General features: G+C 39.1%; 1 protein-coding gene across 4 annotated transcripts in view; it reads left to right on the top strand.

Moving 5' to 3' along the window:
• Positions 1-25,254, top strand: part of SMARCA2 (SWI/SNF related, matrix associated, actin dependent regulator of chromatin, subfamily a, member 2) — a 209,013-nt gene that overhangs the window by 179,955 nt on the left and 3,804 nt on the right. For all 4 annotated transcript variants that reach the window (XM_063455081.1, XM_063455080.1, XM_063455082.1 and 1 more), the window contains 4 exons: positions 3,604-3,821; positions 13,340-13,445; positions 14,260-14,361; positions 15,893-16,025. In XM_063455081.1, the coding sequence (XP_063311151.1) occupies positions 3,604-3,821; positions 13,340-13,445; positions 14,260-14,361; positions 15,893-16,025 (559 nt within the window). The remainder of the gene's footprint in view (positions 1-3,603; positions 3,822-13,339; positions 13,446-14,259; positions 14,362-15,892; positions 16,026-25,254) is intronic.

Raw genomic sequence — 25,254 nt, forward strand, 5'->3', positions numbered from 1 at the left:
AGTAGATGCTTGGAGACAACCTGATTCGACACCGTTCTTTATGCATGTCTCGGACTACGAAGGGTTAATTATTTTTCTGTTCGGTCCTTGTGCCTCCCTTTCCATTCACCTCACTAAATTGAGAAGCCGATCAGCAGGAGAGGCGTAACCGTGCTGAATGAGGTCTCACTGCAGCACGTCACCAATCAGAAATGTGGGATTTGTCTTTGTGATTTATAATTACCGTGCAGAAGATTTGGATGGGCATTCTCTGTTCTCTTTCTGTTTTGTTTCATGGCACCCTTAATCACTGAAAGTCTAGCCTTGTATAGTAAGTTGTTCTTTGGAGTCCAGTTGTCTGTATTGTATACACACATTATCTTTAAAAGCATCATATCGTGCAGCGAGGCTGCAGCCGTTTTCCATTTTACCGTGTCTAGCTTACAAAGAAAGCATGCATTTTCATTTAAAGGGACAATATTGAACCTGAAACTCAGCCTCTGGTGCTGCTGGCGTATTAATGAATCACAGGGATATTATCTGTTGCCATTTTAATGGCACCGCTAGAATAATTTTTGCAGTAAATCTTAATTCTGTGAATAGAAATAGGATTAGCACACTTTGTGTTCCGTACACATGTTTTCATAGAGATACATCCACACAGAAGATTTGCATGCCCAATTAGTTCTATTAAAAATAATGTTAATTACATTTAGAAATTGAAGAGATTTTGGGGGGGAGCTGGATTTATTTTTCTTAAAGTATGAGATGCAGAATAAAATATTGCTTAGATTGGTCACAAAACAAAGAGCTGATTAATTCTTTTTAGAACCCACCTTTAGTGGATGTTCATTTGATATTTTTGATTTGTTTATAAAAGAGTATGGTATTGCCTGTGTTTTACAGTGTGTATTTTATATTGTGTGTGTGTTATATGTGTACACATTTGATATGCACATGATGTATGTGTATACTGATACCTTTCTATATTTGGGTATTTTTTAGAATGTACGGCGATCAGGAAAGTGTATTTTTCGTAAAGAAAAAATAATACATTTATATATCCAGAAACATTTGTGTGGTTTTTACAGCATTGACCTACATTTTTCACACCTTATACTGCTTCAAAAGTACAATGCTTTATTAAAATGTCATTTAGACATTTTTAACAGAGATTTAATAATTATATACATGATAATGAAAAGCAAGAGTACACACACACACTTGTTTAAATAAAAAATAAATAGACTTTAATATTTACCTATTCTTAATCATGTGCAGCCGATATAAGCCTTTAAATTTTCTCACGTCTTCTTCATTTTCGTCATTAAATTATTAGCCGGATAGAACGAATGCCCACTATGCTAATCTTATTCCTGTGTCTGGAATAACAAGGGTAAATATGATAAGTCAATATTAAAGCAGGACTATAGGACGAAGGCTTTAGGCCTTGTGCTAGGTAGAATGAAACAGCAGATTTGAGTATCACAATCTCTTCAGTATTACATTTACTGTAAAATAAAATTACTTGTATATGAAAACATAGCCTTTCCCCAGCTCCCGTTTTTTTTTTTTTTTTTTTTCCTGATCAGCTGATGAAGAGACTAGCAGCTCGCTGCTTTGCTGGCTTGTTAATTTTGTCCCCACTAACTGTGATTTCCGATAGCCGGCCTGCTGATAGTGGTAAGGTAAATATCCTTCTTTATTGTTGTCTGGAAGATTCGGTAGAAGTTGTATCACTGGCATGTGTAGGTGTGTAACACACACAAAGCTGGTGTTGTACGTAATTTTCTATTCATGTGAGTGCTTATAAGGAAGCCATAGCATTAACTGTTGACTGTCTAGTATGCTGCATTTTGTATTAGAATTTAAAGCTTACCAGACTTACACTTCCCGCTGTCCCCCGTCCTTTCCCCCTTTCCTTTAATTAATAATTATTTGATATCTGCAGTGTTATGGGAGATCCTTCCTAGGCAGTGTGAATATTAATGATTCTGTTTTTCCTTTCCTTTCTTTATTAAAAATCATCAAATATTAAGCATTATTTTATGTTCACGGTGCATGAACGCTAGAAGCATGACCGAATTGGACTTTTGATTATTAAGGCCTAGTCTAGGGGTGTCCCTCAGTTTGCTCTGTGGTTTGAGACATAAGAAAGGGATCCTCAAATCCCATGGCATTTTAACATGCAAGGTTCAAAGACTATATGTCACGTTTCTCTCGCTTCTTTATAATTATTTTTACTCCACAATATTATAATGAAAGCATTTGTTCCCATATGTGATAGGACTATGATATGTGTTAAGGCAATCACTGTCTGTGCTTGTTGATTGTTCTGTTCATATGATTCAAATATTGTTCATGTTTAGATCTGTGGGAGAATTAAGGTGATTGCCTTTTGATTAGACATCTTTTCAGATGCTGTCAAATACTGATAAGCATCTTGTGTGCAGACAACAATATTTAGACTAATTACAAGTGTGTTTGCATAATATGCATTAGGTCTGTGCAGTTTTGTGTTTTTATTTATTTTGGAAGTTTACATTTGCAAATAATCTGTCTAACTTTTGCCTGTCAATATTGCACCTGTTCTGATGCCGACCTTTTATTATTTTATTTTAACTTTTTTCAAAGAAAGTGTCTTTAGCAGAAACAATTTATTTTACATTTTGATTTGCAGAACAGAACTTTCATTGTCAAACTATGTAGACTTATGATTTGTTGTGTGTGTTTGTGTATATATCTGACAGCGAATTGTATATTCAGTTTTATTCATGTAGGTGATATTTATTAAATTACATATCAGGTATAGTTTTAAGTTGTACCACGTAAAGTGCAAACAAATGGGAGAATTCAATATCATTTTCCCATTATTCAGCATGGCAATAGGCTTGTGTTTTTTCAATAAACAGTTGAGTGTTTATTTTTTACTTTTTGATGACATAACAAGAAGTTGTGTTATACTACATTTTTTTCATTCCTTCCTGGAAAGGTAAACAGAAGTCCTTCTGTGTATACCTGTAACAAGTAAAAGGTTTACAAAGCTAAATAAACATTGTTTTAATTGCAGAGTGACTACACTTGTCAGTCTTTTTTGTTTTTTTGTCCATTTGTTACAGACAATCCTTAAAATAGTCATGCCAATTAATATTCCAGATTTTTAATATTTGCAATATGCCTTACTGTAGAAGGGGCCTAATTAATACGGCAACTCTTTCTCTTTAGAATATGATAACCTAGTATTACTTTAATTTCTGGTGCATTTTATTCTGCAGTAAAAAAGTAGTTAATGTGACACACAAAGGTCAGCTTTGACTAGTTTACAAAAATAGATATGTGTTTAGTAATCTAAGAAAAAATAACTATAAATTATATTCTGGTGTTTTGTTTTTTGTTTTTTTAAATACACTTTTCTTTGTCATGATTTAGCACTATTAGAAGTGTTGTCTATTACTATTCATGTTTACATTGTGTTCTTGTGTGTGTAGTTTTGTGTTCTACTTTTAGAAGCAGATACCAAGAAAAGCAAGATGTGTAATGAATATGTTCTAAACATGAGTGCAAACACCATTAGGTATTGAAAACTAAAATGTTATTAAAAAGCCAACATTTTCTTTATTTCAGGCTATCGAGGACGGAAATCTGGAAGAAATGGAGGAAGAAGTACGGCTGAAGAAGCGCAAACGAAGAAGAAACGTGGACAAAGATTCTATCAAAGAAGATGGGGAAAAGGCCAAAAAGAGAAGGGGACGGCCTCCTGCTGAAAAGCTGTCTCCAAATCCACCTAAGCTGACCAAACAGATGAATGCTATAGTTGATACCGTAATAAACTACAAGGACAGGTAAAAATGTCATGAAATGTTTTCTTCACAAATTTTTAACATCGAGGAATATGTGTTGTGGTGAATTGTATTAAAGTGACTGTCATTAGGCAAAACCAAATATACCTTATATTAATGTTTGCTGGGCATGGATTTTAAGTGATTAAATTATATAAGAGGGAAGGAGGGAAAAATCAGTAATTCTGTGGGTACACTGGAGAAGTTAGAACATCATATTTTATTTGCTCCACTTCCTTTGTGTGCATGTTTTGATTGACTGTCAGAATTGTATGCTTTCAGCATTATTTGTTTTTTAAACCTACTTGAATTGGAAAGTTTTTTTTACAGAACATTTAAGCACACATCAAGCAAAGTGATATGAAAAAAACATTACATTTTAAAGTATGTTGATAAATGTTATTAATATTACACTAGTGATGTTTTTTTTTTTTTTTTAAATACTATAACTTAATACCTAACAACATTCAGAAATACAGGGAATAGGCATGCCTATACAAAGGGCCAGATTGGTAATGGTGCCTAATTACAGAATCTTATCTACAGAAAAAAAGTCATACTTCAAGCTTCATGTATCTGGTGGAGATGGAAACAGGATGCAGCTAAAGGAACACATATACCCTATGCTAATCTCTCAAGGAAATCGATACGTGAGCAGTGTTCGGTGAAGCAGGGCATTTGTGGGTGGGATAAAAGGGTGTGCCACGGACGCAAATAATGTGACATGTAAATATGAATGCATGTCTGCTGGCTGATCAACTTAGGGTGTACTATGCAGACAGCGCCCTGAGCTTGGTGCAAATGCATCTAAGGATGGACTTGCTCTATGCTTTCTGGAAACTGTCCCCTAGCACTCACTAGTCCACTCTTCTCCTTACCTTATTACTAGCAGGCAGAAGCTCCTGGTAGGAAGTCTGGGACTGAGAAAAGGTAGATGTTGTGAATGTAGAAGAAATCGGACATGACATGTAGTGTTCTGGAATGGGACATATGCCCTCACATAATTTTGCATAGTTTGAGTGCCTCCTACCACTTCCCCTAACCCCCTCCCCCCAAACCCCTCTGTGCATCTTTGTCATTCCCCAGCCCCTCTGCGTGTCTTTGTCCCCTAGCCCTTCTGCGTGTCTTTGTCGCCCCCTCCAGCCCCTCTGCGTGTCTTTGTCGCCCCCTCCAGCCCCTCTGCGTGTCTTTGTCGCCCCCTCCAGCCCCTCTGCGTGTCTTTGTCGCCCCCTCCAGCCCCTCTGCGTGTTTTTGTCGCCCCCTCCAGCCCCTCTGCGTGTCTTTGTCGCCCCCTCCAGCCCCTCTGCGTGTCTTTGTCGCCCCCTCCAGCCCCTCTGCGTGTCTTTGTCGCCCCCTCCAGCCCCTCTGCGTGTCTTTGTCGCCCCCTCCAGCCCCTCTGCGTGTCTTTGTCGCCCCCTCCAGCCCCTCTGCGTGTCTTTGTCGCCCCCTCCAGCCCCTCTGCGTGTGCTTGTCGTCCCCCCCAGCCCCTCTGCGTTTGTTTGTCGTTCCCCCCCCAGCCCCTCTGCGTTTGTTTGTCGTCCCCCCCCAGCCCCTCTGCGTTTGTTTGTCGTCCCCCCCCCAGCCCCTCTGCGTGTGTTTGTCGTTCCCCCCCAGCCCCTCTGCGTGTGTTTGTCGTCCCCCCCAGCCCCTCAAAGAAGTGACAAAGAAGGGGATACTTTTTCTTATGTTTTTTTTTTTTTCTTTGCTTGTCAAGCCCTCAGCCGACCCATCATTAGTGGGGTGGGGGGGAGGGGGGAGATAATCTTTCTTTGAAGGATCTTGTGTGATCCTTTATAGACCTCAGTGTTGTACTGATATCAGCTATGTCAGAAATGAAATGCTAGGAGCTGAAGAGGACCTCAAGGAAGTAGATGGCAGCTCTTGTAAGGGACAGATTCAGATAACTAAACCCTACCACCCACTGCACCCCTGGGCTTCATACTTTTAGTTATGAAGAAAGGTTAAAGGGACACTATAGTCACAAGAACAGAGTAGGTTTATAGTAAACACTGTTTTTTTTAGAGAAAATGAGCCTAGTGATAACTCCACTGGTTATTCCTCAGATGACTGCAAGAGGAGCTTCATGGGGCAGTGGTGCACAGTGTGACTGCCATTCAGTGTCTCCACCCTCTTCATGGAGACACTGAACTTTACTTATAGAGATACATTGATTCAATGCATCTCTATGAGGAGATGCTGATTGGCCAGGGCTGTGTTTGACTTGAGCTGGCTCTGCCCCTGATCTGCCTCCTTCACGGTCTCAGTCAATCCTATGGGAAAGCATTGTGATTGGCTCACAGAATCATTTCTGATTATGTCAGCCAAGCAGGCAGATCAGGGGCAGAGGCAGCAGCTGCAGACTTAAATACAAGTAAGATTTTAGTATATATTTAGGGAGGCAATAAAGGGTCAGGGGGGCTAGATGGTGGTTTTAACACTATAGGCTCAGGAATGCATGTTTGTGTTCCTTTAACAAATTTAAACCTCTTTAGTTTAAAAACACAGCGCCTCAGAAGGGATATTAGAATATTACAGTATACAAATATATCCTGGGCCTATACAAACCATTGTCTGGAAATCTATTCACGAGGTTACGTGTTTATACTGGAAGAAAGGAGATTTAGTCTAGTATCAGGATGTGTAATGCTCCACCTGAAAAGGTGGTTTTATCAGATATTTAAACAGAAGCTGGATGCATACTTACAAAATCATAATATTCAATTATATAATTTTTCAATTGTAGGGTAATCGCTTCTTGATCCAAGGATAAACCTAACTGCCATTCTGGGGTCAAGAAGGAATTTTTTTGCTAATTGGTTGCAAAATTGATAGTGCTACAATCTTTGTTTTTATTTTGCCTGATTAAATAAAAACAAAATATTCACAATATTTGGTATTCACAAATTTCCTCCTTTCTGGTATTACTTTACGACCCACCTGTTTTACGACGGCTCGCCCTTACAACCAGCTCTCTAGTGTGGGGATTCAAGGGATTCCCCATGTTAAAGAGCTGGTCTATGTTCAGGGTACATTCCCAACACATAGATTTGAGGGATTCCCTGCTCTGCTGCGCAATGCCTGGGACATATAGTTTAGTAACAGGGATAATGTGGCCTTGCATTCCGAGGGGTGGACCAAGTGCTTGAAATAATTCATTTGTAGCCAGGACCAAGCTGCTGTCCTCCCATATGTCCAGCCTCCGGCTTTGTGAAGTGGGCGGGACTTATCGCATGTCTGCTACCTGACTGTCTTGAAACTGGGAGCCATACAGTAGAAGGAGAAATATGGAGGTTGGGGGTCAGACACACTAATTAGTGAGTTAGGGCTGAGACACTAATGGGGTGAGTTAGGGGCAGCGACACAAGGATTAATGCAAGGACACTAAGTTAGGGGCAGGGATGATAAAGGGGGTGAGTTGGGGAAGGGGCAGTAATGGGGTGGGTTAGAAGCAGGGGCACGAATTGTGGGAGTTGGGTGCGTGGATACTAATTCGGTGAGTTATGGGGCAGAGAAAAAAAGGGGGATGGTTAATGCAGAGATACTAACGGGGGTGGTTAGATGCAGGAACACTAGCAGGATGAGTTAGGGGCAGAGATACCAATGGCCCCAGTTAAGAGCAGGGACACTAATAGGATGTGTTATGTACAGGGACACTAAAGTGGGTGGATATGGGGCAGGGGCTTTAGTGTAGCAAGGACACAAATGAGGGAGGACTAATGCAGACATTTATGAGGGACAATAATGGAGTGAGTTGGGGGAAAGGACACTGGCAGGATTGTGTTAATAATAGTTTAGTTATTGACAGGGACACTAATTGCAGAGGATTATGGGCAAGGGACACTAATATTGTGGGCTAGGGGCAGAGATGCTAGTGAAAGGGATGCTCCACTATTGGAGGTTTGGAGGGAGAGACAAACTGGGTTCATCACTCACTACACACAGCAGGTGCACCCCAAATACCCAGAATACTGCACATATTACACACTGCCTAAACACACATTACACTCATCCTGCACGCACACTCACTATGTGGGGACACTTCCTTTTGTATTTAATTAACAAAAAAATAATTTAAACACTCTTACATGCAGCTTAGTGTACTTAAAAGGTGTAATTATGATGATATGATAATATTAACCTATATAGCTGTTTCCACCTGAATGTTATATTTGCATTAGGAAGTTTATGGTTAAAGCTAATGTTCTTAAAATGAGTGACTATACAGGTAGGTCTTGTAGTAGAAAAATAGTTTTACTTTGTAGTCCTACAAAAAAAAAAAAAGTATCATCATCAGCTTGTGTTAATTGCCCAATGTCTGGCTTCAATTGTGTGACAGCGAATTTTAAAAGCTGTGCACTGTAGAGGGGAACTTCTGCACTTTGATGCCATTACATGATGTATTCAGGAAAAGCTGAATTTTAAACTATACATTCTTGAAACTCTTGCTGTGCTCACAAAACATTACTACTACTTAGCATAGTTTGACAACTTGCTTGGGTGCCTGTGCCTCCATCCCCTGCATCCAATCTTCTCCTACAAGTGAAGCTACATATTTGAAAGTGCAACATTTATTGAAACCATTTTTGTTTTAAGTACAATTATCATATCCAGTAGCTCTCTGTAACATATTCCTCCTCACCTTGCGGTATTTGCGCTCAGCGGCCGTGCGTCTGTATCACTGACACTTGCAACATGTTAATGGACACCAGCCACTGCGGATCCACGCCAAATTATAGCCCCACTTCCGCCCACGTTGATGACATCGGCGTGTGTGTGACGTCATGCAGGAGCCAATCAGATTTATAATGGGACTATTTAAACGCAATTCTACTTTTCATCATTGTCCTGTCGTGGTTTCCCCTAGTGGTTGTCCGAGAGTGTGTTCCTGAGCATTTATATCTGGTTACTGACTTTGGCTTTGTTTGACTTCCCTGTATTCTGGTATCCCTGACTTTTAGCTTTCCCTTATGGTCCCATTCTGTGTCCCTGACCTCGGTAAGTATCCTGATTATTCTTTGGTACATTAAGTCCAGCCATTCTAAGGCCCGGTAAGACGTTACCTTTTAGTCCTAGGTGTGAAACAATTCTACGTGCTGGACCAATCAGTAATCCTGACACTCTTACTACAGAGATGCATGAAGTGTAATATATGATGCAGATTATTCATGGCAGTAGTTATGTTTGACAAAGTTCACCTTACTCCAGACTGTACTCTTGCCACCACAAATCAACTGCCCACTTGCAAACTCTTATAAATGTTTTTTTAGAGGACAGTCTTTCCAGGTTATTCACGAACTGTGAAATCCCCATCATGGGAAGGAGATGTCCACATCTTTCTAGTCATCTTATACCTATGAAGATGTGCTCTCAAGTTACTTCTTACCAGAGGAGGAAGAAACCTTACACAGTGGCAGGCTTTTAGCATCCCAACTTGGCTTTTAAGACATTGATAAAGAAGGGAAGGAAGATAAAGGACCACCTTGGAAATAACACTAACACAGAGGATAACACTTTTTGGGGGGAAAAAAATACATTTAGTCAGATATTGATAAAGAATGTTTTTATACTGTAATAAAAACAAAATACAGAGCCTTTTTGATAGTGGAAAACAAAATATTGAATGTGGAGCTGAAATATTGAACTGTGTGTTCAGTTTTAAATATACTGAGTCTTAAGTGGAGATTGCATTCCACTTCTTAGATGTTAATTGGTAACTGAAGTTTAATACTTCAACTCTGCAACAGGAGAGGAAGCTGTTGAGGGTAATGCCCCTTTTTATTAGTCATAATATGAAAAAAAATATTAAGCCAAATGTACCTTTTATGGATAATTTTAGTTGGGTTTTCAAGTGCATCCAGGGTTAAAGGACCACTATAGTGCCCTGAGGGTCCACCTCCCGCCGGGCTCTAGGGGATGAAAGGGGTTTAAACTTACCTCTTTCTCCAGCGCCGGGCGGGGAACTCTCCTCCTCCTCTTGGGCTGAATGCGCATGCGTGTCAGGAGCCGCGCGCGCATTCAGCCAGTCCAAAGGAAAGCATTCACAATGCTTTCCTATGGACGCTGGCGTCTTCTCACTGTGATTTTTTTTTTTCAGTGAGAAGCGTGGAAGCCCTCTAGAGGCTGGATTAACCCTATTATAAACATAGCAGTTTCTCAGAAACTGCTATGTTTATAGAAAAAAGGGTTAACCCTAGCTGGACCTGGCACCCAGACCACTTCATTAAGCTGAAGTGGTCTGAGTGCCTATAGTGGTTCTTTAAGGATGTCACTACCCAACATAATGGTAGTCCTTAATGGACATTGAGTGTCTGAGTTGCACTTTCTGGGATTCCTAGCATATAGTGATAATTTTACAATATTCTTTGCTTAATAATGTAAGAAGCCAGTACAGTTGCGAATACATTCTCTCTAAACTATACTGAGTTTACAGAAATGTAAGGTTCTTGAGATATTCATCATCATCCACAGTCCTTCCAGAGAATATTTGTGTTGCCACAGAGAAACTGAAAATGTGCACATGGAGTCATGTTGGTAACTAATAAGGGGCATTTTAAGTGCGAAAACCACATTGGATAATTGTAGTGGTTTTGATGAAAGGAGTCTTTAAGTCCTCTTGATCTTTTAAACTTAACCAGAATTTCTAAACTTTTAAACCAGAACCAGAACTTTTAAACTTAACCAGAATGATCTTTTAAACTTAACCAGAATTTACTAAACCAGCATCCAGAACTCAGCCCTTCTGCAGCTGCTTGGATGAAGTGGAAGTCGAGGCAGCAACCATTGCACTAGAACCACTACAATGAGTAGCACAGTGTAATCCTTAAAGGGACACTATAGTCACCTGAACAACTTTAGCTTAATGAAGCAGTTTTGGTGTATAGAACATGCCCCTGCAGCCTCTCTGCTCAATCCTCTGCCATTTAGGAGTTAAATCACTTTGTTTATGAACCCTAGTCACACCTCCTTGCATGTGACTTGCACAGCCTTCCATAAACACTTCCTGTATAGAGAGCCCTATTTAGGCTTCAGTTTAATTAAGATTTTCTTATCCCCTGCCATGTTAATAGCTTGCTAGACCCTGCAGGCTCTGTCAATCATAGCAAGGGGAGATGTGGCTAGGGCTGCATAAACAGAAACAAAGTGATTTAACTCCTAAATGACAGTGAATTGAGCAGTGAAATTGCAGGGGAATGATCTATACACTAAAACTGCTTTATTTAGCTAAAGTAATTTAGGTGACTATAGTGTTCCTTTAATGTCCTGGGTGTTTTCTGATAAAAAAAAAAAAAATCACCATATGTATTGTTTTAGTTTAGAGATTATCAAATAATAATAATTATTATTATTAGATGTATTGTTTTAATTTAGGGATTATATGATTTGTTTGATGTATTGTTTTAGTTTGGGGGTTATATTATTATCATAGGTATTGTTTTAGTTTAGGGATTTCTCAAGACATTGCAAAACATATTATCACAGAAACATTTCACATTTTCACAGCGTAATGTTACCATTTCCCAAAAACCTTCAACTGTGTTTGAAATAAAAGCAAACTGATAACACACATAATAACTCCAAATGACCTTAAATATGTTTACTAAAGCAGTATATTACATTTTGAAAGTCATGTTTGACTCTTTGGAGAGGTCTGTAAATTACATCCAAGAAAAGTGCAAATTAATTGCCTCTGCCACCTGCTATAGGATGCTTTTTTTTTTTTTTTTTTTTATAGTATGCCATTGGGAACAGTTTAGCCATTTATGTGCTCTGTTCTTTTTTCGCTCCATAATTTCCCCTCTTACAGATGCCAGCAAATTATTTACAATGTATTACATTAATGGATCACATTCTGCAGTCTATGCAGAATTTACTAAACCAAAATACTATAATATTTTGGTTAACGTTCATTGCTTTTGGTCGTTTTATGTGTACATTATGCCCTCATGTTTACTATTACAAAGTACAATCATATGTACTGTTTCTAAAAAGGGATTGCTGATGATTGTAGCCCTCTGCCACAAACACTTATGGCCATTAATGCAGTCTCTTCTCTCTGCGGCAGGCATCTTCCTGTTGCCTAGAAACCGTAGTAGCACTGCAGCGCGTGCGCTATACACACCAGCAGAGAATAGGGTTATCATTTTATTTAGTGCAGATTAAATGGACATAGCCATAGATGCTTTATTAATTTACTTAATGCTTTATTTGTGCCCACATTATGCACAAATTACAAATTTAGATGGTCTCCTCCCAGCTATAAAGCAATTTTGAATTGGCATCTGTTTGTGTGATTGCCCACCATGATTTCATTTATTTTTTCTTATTACTTTTTTTTTATTATTCATGTAATGTGTCTGTTGCTACTGCTTAGTAGGTTTTTTTTTTGTTTTTTTTTTTTATTGAAATGGTTTGCAATCATGTTTTTTGCTTATAGTTGAAAGCAACCAGATTAAAATGTTTTCTTTTATTTGTCTTTGCCTTTTATTATCAATCATTATATAAAGAAACTCCATTTTTTATTTTGTACAGCCATTTTGCTTTTAAAATGTCTATGCATATCATTGCTAAGCAATGAATATTATTTCTCTTTGGTTTTTGTCTCGCCTATCCATTGCTCCCTCTGTCTGCCCATAGGTGGCAATCTTTGCTCTAAAATTGTTCCATTATCTGTATGTGCTTCTATTTATTTTTTTAGTAGAAATCTTACATTATATATTGTATTTCATCCTCTTAATATGAATGAGTTGGTTTCTTAAATAACATTCATCTGATGTAGCTTATACACATTGACCCTCTAATCTAATCAAACATTTCAGAGCCTGTGCACACAAGCTAGAGCATACAATATTATCATTGTTATATCTATCTACGTCGCTAGCTAGATGTGTGATAGAAATACACACTACAACTTGGCAAAAAATAAATAAAAAAAATATATTTTCTTTTTTTTTTTTTTTATCCAATAGTATGCATTTTTCAGAAATGCCATGCCGACTGCAGAATTAAATACAACTGCAATGTACACATAACATGCAATTCACAATTTGAATTACACCCTGGAGAGTAGAATTTATTCCCTAATGCCCATGCCATTGATATGGGTTAGAAATTTTCTTTCATCATTGTTGGATTTGAAAGAGAATGAATAGTAAATAATAATGGTTTTACAAAATGTAATATTGTTTGTACAATACAAGAATGTTGGATTTGTGACTTAGAAAGGATGGATAATATCAAACGTATAGCTTTGAAGTTGAGGGGCAAAACTAATTATAAATAAAAACAATAAAATCAAAAGACGATTAAGGTGAAAATTCCTCACAGTATACATTATTATACCTAAAATACACATTACACCGAAAAATCTATTTTACTGCGTGCTACTCTTGAGATGATTTCTGTTTTTTTTGACTGCACGTGTGTCAAGTATATTCCAATGCATTTATGTAACATGGCATCAATTTATTTGTATAAACCTTTAATTACAGTTAAAATAAATCTTGAAACCTAATTTATTCCAGCTCTGGTCGGCAGCTAAGTGAAGTCTTCATTCAACTTCCATCTAGAAAAGAATTACCAGAGTATTATGAATTAATCCGCAAACCTGTTGACTTCAAAAAAATTAAGGTATGATCCTTTGTATTAACATATGTTAAATTATGAAAGGATAAATATATCGTATTTACTCAAATCTAATGCGCACCTTTTTTAGGAAAATAAAGTTTCCAAAATTTGAAATGAGCATTAGGTTCGATGGCATTACATTCAGGGCACCTGAAGTAAGTGGATAGTTTAATACATTGCTAAACACAAATACACACACCAGTCAAGCCATAAGACTTGCTTTTCCCACAGAAATCTCACTTTAACAGTGTTCTCACTACTGCAAGGGATTCTGGGTAGGCGTATGCAAATGAGCTCTACTAAGAACCACATTTTTGCCTCAAAATTCCACTTTACACATGGATTCCTTGAAGTATGTGTCTGCTGTATACAACCGCTTTGAAACACAACTCAGCAAGAGGAGCAAAGCCAGTGAACCACTCATGGACAGCTGTTTCGTTGTTAATAAAACTCATCAGCATGAGGTTGGTTACTGGCTTGCTATGGAGGCTTGGCGTTACTTTTCTCGTAATACAATGTTTTAAAAATCATGTGATTTTAAAAATGCATATTATGGTGAACCATGTCTTGTGAGATAGTCGTGCCATATTGGCGTACTAGGGAAATGTATAAACCATAAATCACCAGTGTTTTTCAACGAGTGCAATCACGTTGAACTGAAATACTGAATGCAGTCTTTAACATAGGTGTATCTTGGAAAATGTTATCTCATGGAAAGGTGTGTTGGTCAACACTGGTCTCGTGTTTGTTGATGTTTTTAATCATGATTATTATTTAATATTGTTTTGTGTTTTCATTTTGCTTTCTATCTAAATAGGAAAGAATTCGCAATCACAAATACAGGAGTATCGGTGACCTAGAGAAAGATGTCATGTTACTGTGCCACAATGCTCAGACATTCAATTTAGAAGGGTCCCAGGTGAGTTTATTACCTCATCGCTGTCAAAAATAGAAATGCTTAATTGCCTTTCTTATCGAATATGTTAGTTGTGTAACAAAATGCACTGGGAAACAAATTACAGTCTGAACAGTTAATATGCACATTTTGCCATATTACCACATACCTGATTTTTCAAAACTTCACTTTATTTAAATGAACAGTGTAGCGTTAGGAATTAATATCTGCATTCATAATGCTACAGACCCGATGCCCTTTATCAATTCTTCTCCCAGTGTAAAAAAAAAATAAACAAATTAAAATAAAACAAATTACTCCCCTTTCGTGCAGCACCAAGTCTCCTGCAATGCGCCTAAGATAATGCCATAAAGAAAAGATGAATACTTTGGCGACTGTGGCTGCACTGGCGTAAAGTCACGGAATCAGTCGGAAAGTAAGAATCTCAGCTCTCACAACAAGAGAGTTTGAAGGTGTGGCTTGAAGCTGCGCTTCCATGCCTATTAATTTGTGAAAAATACCTGGTCCCAACAAAGGTCTCGATTTATTATTTTTGGATAAACTATTCGAATGATTTAATATTATGAAAAATATTTTAATATTGTGATATTTGTTTTTGATCTATTGGTGTATATTTTTATATATGGTATTTTTTAAATATTCTTTTGGGAAAAATAATTTTAAAAGTTCTTTTTTTTTTTCAAAAATATTAAATCATTTGAAAAGCTTTTCAAAAATATTAAGTTGACGCCATAACCTTTCAACCCATTTTAGCATGATGTATAACTCTTACCTGTCAGGCTCCTGTGCTGCTTTTGACCTTCTCTAGCAGAAAAAGCCTCCTGCTAGTGTCAGCATTCTTTGGCTGAGATCGTCCCCTAAGGCGATAAAATAGTTAAACAAGTGTTTGCTCGGAATAAGCGGTCATTCAGCTTCTTTACCAATAAAAAGAACAAAAGCAATATTCTCAACAAGTGAGACCCAGGTAAGTGTCAAAACATGCCTTGAACATTTTAACAAATTCATGTAGGCCATTCCTGGCAATATAAATATGACAGTGGGCTTTTGTGGTTTTGATGCTTTGTATGTTCGTTTAATTCATACGCAAAGAATGTGTTTCATGTTCAAAATGCCAATAATGGACAATGCCTCACAGAATGTATTTAAGTGAGGCCATTTATAACTCCAGAAATGGCTTTTACCAGCCCTTGCAATAGTTTGCCCACTCCCTCTTTCCATTTTAGTGCATTACAGAGGTAAGGCATTTAACAAAAACTGTAAATGTTCTTGTTTAAAAATAAAAAAATAAAAATGCGCCTATAATGAATTGGGTAACTAGAGTATGGTACTTCTTATACCATAACATTTGTGTGTTTGTTCTAAATCTAAAGGGAATCCTTCTGTGTATGAAGTTTTTAATTAAAATTAAATTAACCAATTTGGTCTTATTTTACAAATGCCACAAATTGCACTACTGGATAAATGTAGTTGTTCCCTTTTTTATTTTTATTTTATTTATTTATTTATTTTAAAAAAAAATTATTATTTTTTTTAGATCTACGAGGATTCCATTGTTCTACAATCAGTCTTCAAAAGCGCCAGGCAAAAGATTGCTAAAGAGGAAGAGAGTGAGGATGATAGCAATGATGAGGATGATGAAGAGGATGATGACGAATCCGAATCTGAATGTATGATTATTTATTTAATGGTTTTATGTTTGTTTTAATTAAATGTACGTTATTTCATAATTTATTAATATATAATTTACACAATATTAATCCTACAATATTTTTTTTCCAGCACTTTTTTTCACTCCGGAATAGTTTATTAATTTTTTTTTTATATTGCAAATTATTATTCATTTTGAATATATTGTAATTTGAAGGAAAACTCAAGCATTAGTGTCCCTGTCCCTTGTTAGATATAGTTGTGTGCTCGCCTCAAGTAAATGTTTACCTTGTTGCTTACCGGTCCTCCTCCTGTGATGTCATGGAGGAAGCATGGCCTTCATAATTGGTCCAATACAATGCTCCTCATAGAGGACCTGATGTCTGTATGACATCCACTAGAGATGGTTTTAACCCTTCAATGTAAGCATTGCAGATTCTAAAAAAACAAGCAAAAAAAAAATGGCATGGACAGGGACACTGCACCCAGACCACATCAGTGAAATTAGGTTGCCTGGGTGACTTCGGTGGTTCTTTAATGGTGACTCCTTCCTTGATCACGGAATCCAACATATTTATATCCTAATAATAAAACAGAAGACATGAAACAAAGATTCTGTTAAACCACCATGATGAGCATAGAGTCCGTTTGTCATTACAGTATGCATGAATGGCTTGGCTGGGTAATCTTGACTGACTTTGTGATATGTTGGTTAATCAGCAGCTGACAGTCTGCTCTATATTACACTAATGTGTGCATGGAATGTTGGTTAATCAGTAGCTGACAGTCTGCTCTTTATTACACTCTTATGTGCATGGAATGCTGGTTAGTCAGCTGATATAACATTTAACATCTGTATACCTCATACCAAAATTTCAACACCATCAACTCTCCAACCTCGCAGAAACCTCAACTCCCTCGATCTCCAGCACTTCTCCACCACACTCCAAACACTCCTTTTACCCATCTCAAATCTTAACTGCCCTAACTCTGCAACCTCACTCTACAACTCCACTCTCTCCTCTCAACTTGACATCACGGCACCTCCTACAGTTAAACGCAGCAAGCGCCCCCAACTACAACCCTGGCACACTAAGCTGACCCGTTACCTCCAAAAATGTTCCAGAACTGCTGAACGCTGCTGGAGAAAGTCTCACTCGGCATCTGACTTTGTCCACTATAAATTTATGCTGCGCTCCTACAGCATGGCTCTTTCTTCTGCAAAAGTAAACTACTTCAAAACCCTCATAAGCACACTGTCCCATCAACCCAAACACCTGTTTCACACTTTTGATGCTCTTCTTCGCCCTGTGACTACCCCTCCTTCCACCACCTTGTCCGCCACAAACTTTGCATCTCATTTCACTGAGAAGATCTCTACAATCAGGAAAGAGATCTCTAATCTCTCTCCTTCCCCTATCATTATATCACCCAACCCCACTCCCCCTGCCATCCTATGCACATTTGCACCTGCTACAGCACAAGAGGTTTCTGCACTGCTCCTGTCCTCCCGCCCCACCACCTGCTCTCTCGATCCTATTCCCTCGCATCTCATCCGCACTTTGTCTCCCTCTCTTGCTCTTCCTCTCGCTAGCATTTTCAATCTCTCCCTTTCCTCTGGCACATTTCCCTCACCCCTCAAACATGCAACCGTAACCCCGATTCTGAAAAAGCCCAACCTTGATCCCAACTCCCCATCCAACTACCACCCTATCTCGCTACTCCCATTTGCCTCCAAGATCCTCGAGAGAGTTGTGTACGCCAGATTGACAGACTTTCTCAAATCCAACTCTCTGCTTGACCCCCTTCAGTCTGGATTCCGCGCTGGTCACTCTGTCGAAACTGCTGTGACCAAAGTATCCAACGACTTAATTGCCACTAAATCTCACGGCCACTCTATCCTAATCCTCCTTGATCTTTCTGCCGCATTTGACACTGTTGATCATCAACAGCTTCTTCACATTCTTCGTAACTTTGGTCTACGGGATACTGCTCTCTCCTGGTGCTCCTCCTACCTCTCCCAGCGCTCTTTCAGTGTTTCTTTCTCTGGTTCTGCCTCTTCTCACCAACCCCTTTCTGTCGGCGTCCCCCAAGGATCTGTCCTCGGCCCCCTATTGTTCTCTATCTATACTGCCTCCCTTGGTAAACTCATCAGCTGCTTTGGTTTCCAATATCATTTATATGCAGATGACACGCAAATCTACCTGTCCTCCCCTGATCTCTCTCCGCCCACCTTGACTCGTGTTTCTGACTGCCTCTCTGCTATTTCCAACTGGATGGCTGCTCACTTCCTTAAACTCAACCTGTCCAAAACAGAACTTCTAGTTTTTCCTCCCTCAAGTGCTGCTACTCCTGTTGTCTCCATCCAAGTCAACGGCGCTACTATCACCTCTACCTCGCATGCTCGCTGCCTAGGGGTTCTTTTCGATTCTGACCTCTCTTTTACTCCCCATGTCCAATCGATAGTCAAATCCTGTCGCTTCCAACTCAAGAACATAGCGCGCATCCGCCCATATCTAACGCCGGACGCGGCTAAGATATTGGTTCATGCTGTTGTTCTCTCTCGCCTCGACTACTGCAATCCCCTTCTGACCGGTCTTACATGTTCCCAGCTTGCACTGCTGCAATCTGTAATGAACGCGGCTGCGAGGCTTATTTTCCTGTCCGGTCGCACCTCCCACGCCTCCACGCTCTGTCAGTCCCTGCATTGGCTTCCAGTTAGATATAGGGCCCAATTCAAAATTCTGGCACTTGCTTACAAATCCCTACATAATGCTGCTCCAACATACCTATCCTCCCTCATACACAAGTATGTCCCGTCGAGACCCCTGCGCTCATCCCAAGACCTACGCCTATCCTCTGCCCGGATCCCCACCTCTGACACTCGCCTTCAAGACTTCTCTAGGGCTGCACCTATTCTGTGGAACTCACTTCCTTCCTCAATCAGACTTTCACCCAGCCTCCACTCCTTCAAAAAATCTTTGAAAACTCACTTCTTCGTTAAAGCGTATCAATTAAACTGTCAGCAGGCTTCTCATCCCCCACCCCATGACTCCTTTCCTGCAACTGTCAAAAATGACCTACCCAGCACTCAATAAACCCTTCTCTAACAAACGATTTAATTCCCCTACTTTAACCGGTTTGTGACACTATACCCCACTCCCTCTAGCATGTAAGCTCATTGAGCAGGGCCCTCAACACCCTCTGTTCCTGTACGTCCAGTGGTCTGATCTCAATTATGTGTCTGTTAGTCCACCCATTGTACAGCGCTACGGAATTTGTTGGTGCTATATAAATAATGAAATAATAATAATAATAATAATAATAATAATAGTGTGCTCTGTATCAGACTAGTGTGTGCATAGAATGTTTGTTAATCAGTGGCTGTCAATCTGCTTTATATAACAGTAGAGTATGCATAAAATGTTTGTCAATCTGTGGCTTTACAGTGGTGTTGGCATGAAATAATTAATCAGCGGCTGCCAGTCTGCTGTATGTTACAGTAGTATGCGTGTGAAATGGGGTTTGACGGGTGATTGTCTTGTTAGTTCAGCTGTGCACAACTGTTGTATGCGCATTATTACACCTGTCCCTGGAATATTGATAATCAGGGTCTGAAAGTCTGCTCATCTAATAGCGGTTCCTTTGTGTCAGAATTACAATTGATCCAACACGCAGTATTATAATCACACTTAGGAATAATAACGTCTAAACAGACCTTAGAATGGTCGGACTTGGCGTATAAGAGAATAGTCTACATACTAGCCGGGGTCAGGAACACAGAATAAAACACAGTTGTAAGGAATAGCCAATAGTCAGGGAAGTCAGAACAAAGTCAATAACCAAAGAAACACGATCAGGAACACACTCTGATAACCAGCAAAGGGAAACCACGACAGGGCAATGAGCAGAAGAAATGAGTGAGTTTAAGTATACCTCTTGTGAATCCGATTGGCCGTATCTGGCCTATGACCCCAAAACGTGCACGTGGATCCTCTGCATGATGTCAACCGCACATTGACGTCGTTGCCACTGTGGACAGACTTGGGGCTTCATAACAGTGTGGATCCGCAGCGGCTGGCGTCCACTGGCATGTCACAAAAGCCCGGAATGGAATAGGACTGCTGAACAGCACTTTTCTTATTACTGGAAAGGTGATTTATTTTGGGTATAGCATATGGAGAGGATGTATACATGACACTTTGTGGCACATCATTTAATCAGTAATTTACAGTCTGTTTTTTACTACAGTGCTGTATGGGTGTCGTGCTGGTGTTTCAATCTGCTTGCCAGTCCAACTGTACGGGCAACAAGATCTAATTAGTGGCTGGCAGTCTGCTTGCCTGTTTTGGTGTACATGAGTGGAACAAGGACCGTCTGTCATTGTCAGTTCAGCTATGCCTTATTCTTTGGATAATGACTTTTCTTTGTCTTTCCATTTCAGTGGTGTGCATGGAACAGTGACTGGCAGTATGCTTGTCGCTTTAGCTGTGCATGCACCGTTATTTGGGGACTGGAAGTATATTTGTCATTTCAACACTACATGAGCTGTTAGAAGACTCCTAGAACATCCTCTTCAGATATTCAAGAAAAAAATAGAATTGCTTTAAACAGTGAACTCAGGAACTAAAATTGTGGACTTATTTCACTGAACAGATCCTAAAATATGCCACTGAAATACCGTATTTTTCGCTCCATAAGACGCACTTTTTTCCCCCTCAAAAGTGAGGGGAAATGTCTGTGCGTCTTATGGAGCGAATATGAAGCTTTACTTACCTGTCTTGTAGCGTTGGCCGGCAGCACAGGGCGCACCGCGGTACTGGAACTTCAATTTCAGTTTCCGGCGGGACTGAAAGGAAGTGCACACTCAGCTCAGTGTGCACACTTCCTTTCAGTCCCGCCGGAAACCAGAACCTGAAATTGAAGTTCCAGTACCGCGGTGCGCCCTGTGCTGCCGGCCAACGCTACAAGACAGGTAAGTAATTATGGTACAAGGGGAGGGGGACAGTATGGGAGAGAAGAGAAGACTATAGGGAGGGGTGGATGAAGTCTATGGGGAGGGAGGGGGGGGGATGAAGTCTATGGGGAGGGGGGGGGATGAAGTCTATGGGGAGGGGGGGGATGAAGTCTATGGGGAGCGAGGGGGATGAAGACTATGGGGAGCGAGGGGGATGAAGACTATGGGGAGCGAGGGGGATGAAGACTATGGGGAGCGAGGGGGATGAAGACTATGGGGAGCGAGGGGGATGAAGACTATGGGGAGCGAGGGGGATGAAGACTATGGGGAGCGAGGGGGATGAAGACTATGGGGAGCGAGGGGGATGAAGACTATGGGGAGCGAGGGGGATGAAGACTATGGGGAGCGAGGGGGATGAAGACTATGGGGAGCGAGGGGGATGAAGACTATGGGGAGCGAGGGGGATGAAGACTATGGGGAGCGAGGGGGATGAAGACTATGGGGAGCGAGGGGGATGAAGACTATGGGGAGCGAGGGGGATGAAGACTATGGGGAGCGAGGGGGATGAAGACTATGGGGAGCGAGGGGGATGAAGACTGGGGAGCGAGGGGGTGGATGAAGACTGGGGAGCGAGGGGGTGGATGAAGACTGGGGAGCGAGGGGGTGGATGAAGACTGGGGAGCGAGGGGGTGGATGAAGACTGGGGAGCGAGGGGGTGGATGAAGACTGGGGAGCGAGGGGGTGGATGAAGACTATGGGGAGGGGGTGGATGAAGACTATGGGGAGGGGCGGGATGAAGACTATGGGGAGGGGCGGGATGAAGACTATGGGGAGGGGCGGGATGAAGACTATGGGGAGGGGCGGGATGAAGACTATGGGGGGGGGGGGGACACTATGGGACAGGGGAGAAAAAAAATATTCTGAACAAACTGTCCCATAGTAAGAAACACTATGGGACAGTTTGTTCAGAATATTTTTTTTCTGGGTTTCTTCCTCTAAAAACTAGGTGCGTCTTATGGAGCGAAAAATACGGTAAATGTAAATTTTTAAAAAAAACTTGAAGTTCACATGCCTATGCATTAATACATAACAACAACAAAACTTGTTTTAATAAAATAATAATTTGTTAGTCAACTGAAAGCAAACTTTAATTAATTTCTTTCCCCATTTTCATTCATTAAGACGTATATGAAATGTTAAATGTATATTTAATTGCTTTTATTTTTTTATATTTATTTATTTATTTATTTTTTTTGGAGGGTGACTTGTTTTGTAATTTTAAAAGCTTTTAAAGGCTTCAGGCAAATCACAATACTAGTGAGCAATCATTCTTTATATACTTATGTATTAAACTCGTTTAACACAGCCTTAACAATTATTGCAGTCCTCCTTCTTCCCTCTTAAGTAATGTCTTCCTGCAATCCCGATCAAAATAAATATAAAAATAAAATATTATGTGACCAAACTATTATTAACTAGAACTACCATTCACAGCTTTTTTTCAATGGTCAGACAATAGCATGTGGTGTATGAAGAAGGACAGCTGATAATGTTTTCTTCTTGCCACCACCAGGGTGCAGTAGTAGCTCCTTTTAATATTAAGTGTGGGATCAATTCACTAAATACTGATTTCTGATGAGCTGACAGCCAAGTATCAATATGTAGGCCTACACAATCAACCATTATAGATTGGTAATAGAGACCAGATAATGAAAAATGTACAATACCTAAGCACAAGCTTACTGGTTTTTGACTAAAGCAGCTATTCCTTTATGCAATGCTGTATGTGTTTCAGTGAGTATTGAAATCTAACCCCAAGAAAATTGCGACTGTTTGAGAAATATGTCGAGGCTGATTTAAAGAGTTGTCTTTATAAACATATAGTTGGTGCTCATGTTGTTTTAAAGTATACATTCTATATTTTGTAGGTGTCTTAAAGAGCTTTCACTGCTTGTTTCTTATAACAAACTTTTTTTGAAAAATATTGTTTATATGAAATGGGCAAAATAAAATTTTAGATGGACAATGTGCTCCATAAAACATGCCGTAGACAGATCTGGCTTTAGATAGGCTTACACAGAATGTATACTTTTTTTTGGCATATTTACTTGCCAGATCATAGTCATCTTGCAGTTTTGCCCAGAAATACAGGATTGCATGCATATTGTCCACGCCACGATAGACTTGCACAAATGTTCCTTTCAGGTGGTTTGTCCGAATCAAATGCCTTTTAATCCACACTGGACAATTCGATCATCCAGGATTAACTTCTGGAGTCTGTTTCAATTATTCCACAGGTAAATCCCAGATGATCAATCCATCTGGGTGTAGAATAAAAGGCATTTGATTTGGACAAACCATCTGAAACAAACTTTCGCAAAAGTCTACCCTAATAATGTTTTTTACAGGCGGTTTTGTTGGGCTGTTTGGATGTTTATTGGGGAGGGGTTGTTTTTGTTTTCGTTTTCTGCTTCTGTTCTACTAATTGTAAAACTGCATTGTTGTTTCTCAAACCCAGAAATCCAGGATTTAGGGTTTGCTTAGTTTCATTTTCATGGGTATATGCCAATACAATCTTGAGTGGTCTCTGAGAGCTGATTTTAAGTTCTTAACTTCAGCAATATTGTAGTAGTGCAGTGTACTCAATCCCAGAATTCTATCCAGTGTATGTACACGTGTCATCACACATACACACGTAAGCAATATTGAAGTATGATTTTAATCTATATTACCTAGTTTTTGGAATACATGTAATATTTACCCCAGGTACAGAATATTTTATATCAATCTATTAATTTTCTTTTGTATTTGTATAATCAACTGACAATTCTTTGGTACTGAATTAGCTGTTACTTAAAGGACCACTATAGGCACCCAGACCACTTTAGCTTAACCCCTTAAGGACTGAGGACGGTTCAGGACCGTCATCGGCATTTTTCCCATTGCCGACCGCTGACGGTCCTGAACCATCCTAACTTTAAGATTTACTTACCCGATCGCCGTCGTTCCCCCGGCGGCGATCGGTGGTGCTCCCGTTGTGGGGAGACTGCCTGCAGCCCAGACAGTCTCCCCATGGCGAATTAGGACCCCTGTGGCCATGTGATCGCCCAACAGGGCGACCACATGGTCACAATAGGTGTCCATGTTTCTGCCTGCAGGGGGACTGTCTGTGCTGCAACTGTAAAATCATTCAAAAAAATAAGTTAAAGTTAATAAAAAAAAATAATAATTATATATGTGTATATATATATATATATATAAATAATATATAGACATATATTATACCTATATAATATGTCTATATTTCATATATATATATGTCATACTAAGTGTATTTTTATATTAATATGTACATATATTAATATAAAAATACACTTATAATTAAATTACACACGTATATATATATATAATATGTATAATAACTATATATATTGTGTATATATATATTGTTATAAAATACAAATAAGTAATTTAAATTAAATTAAACATGTAAAAATAATAATAAAAATGTAAAAAAATTATATATCTATACGAAATTTTATTCTAACTGTATTTTGATAATATATATATATATATATATATATATATATATATCAAAATACACTTAGAATGAAATTGTATATATATCTATGTATATATAAATAAATAAAAAGAATACGAACTATTCATATGTCCATATACAAAATTACATAAATAATTATATAAATATACACGTAGACTTCAAATATATAAATATGCATATATATTTAAATTCTACGTGCGTATTTATGTAATATTTTTACATAATTAAGTTATTTTATTGATTGCAATTTAAGGGACCTGCCTGCCAACCCAGGCCGAAAGTCCAGAGAATTTAATTTGCTATCACTGTATTTTACCCTGTAACGTTCTACGACACCCTAAAACCTGTACATGGGGGGTACTGTTTTACTCGGGAGACTTCACTGAACACAAATATTAGTGATTCAAAACAGTAAAACATATCACAGCGATGATATTGTCAGTGAAAGTGACTTTTTTTGCATTTTTCACACACAAACAGCACTTTTACTGATGATATAATTGTTGTGATACATTTTCCAGTTTTGAAACACTAATATTTGTGTTCAGCAAAGTCTCCTGAGTATAACAGTACCCCCCATGTACAGGTTTTATAGCGTTTTTGAAAGTTACAGGGTCAAATATATGGGTCAAATATTATTACATTGAAAATGGCCAGTTTAGTTACGTTGCCTTTGAGAGCGTATGGTAGCCCAGGAATGAGAATTACCCCCATGATGGCATACCATTTG

This window comes from Pelobates fuscus, chromosome 5 (assembly GCF_036172605.1).
Source record: "Pelobates fuscus isolate aPelFus1 chromosome 5, aPelFus1.pri, whole genome shotgun sequence".
NCBI lineage: Eukaryota > Metazoa > Chordata > Amphibia > Anura > Pelobatidae > Pelobates > Pelobates fuscus.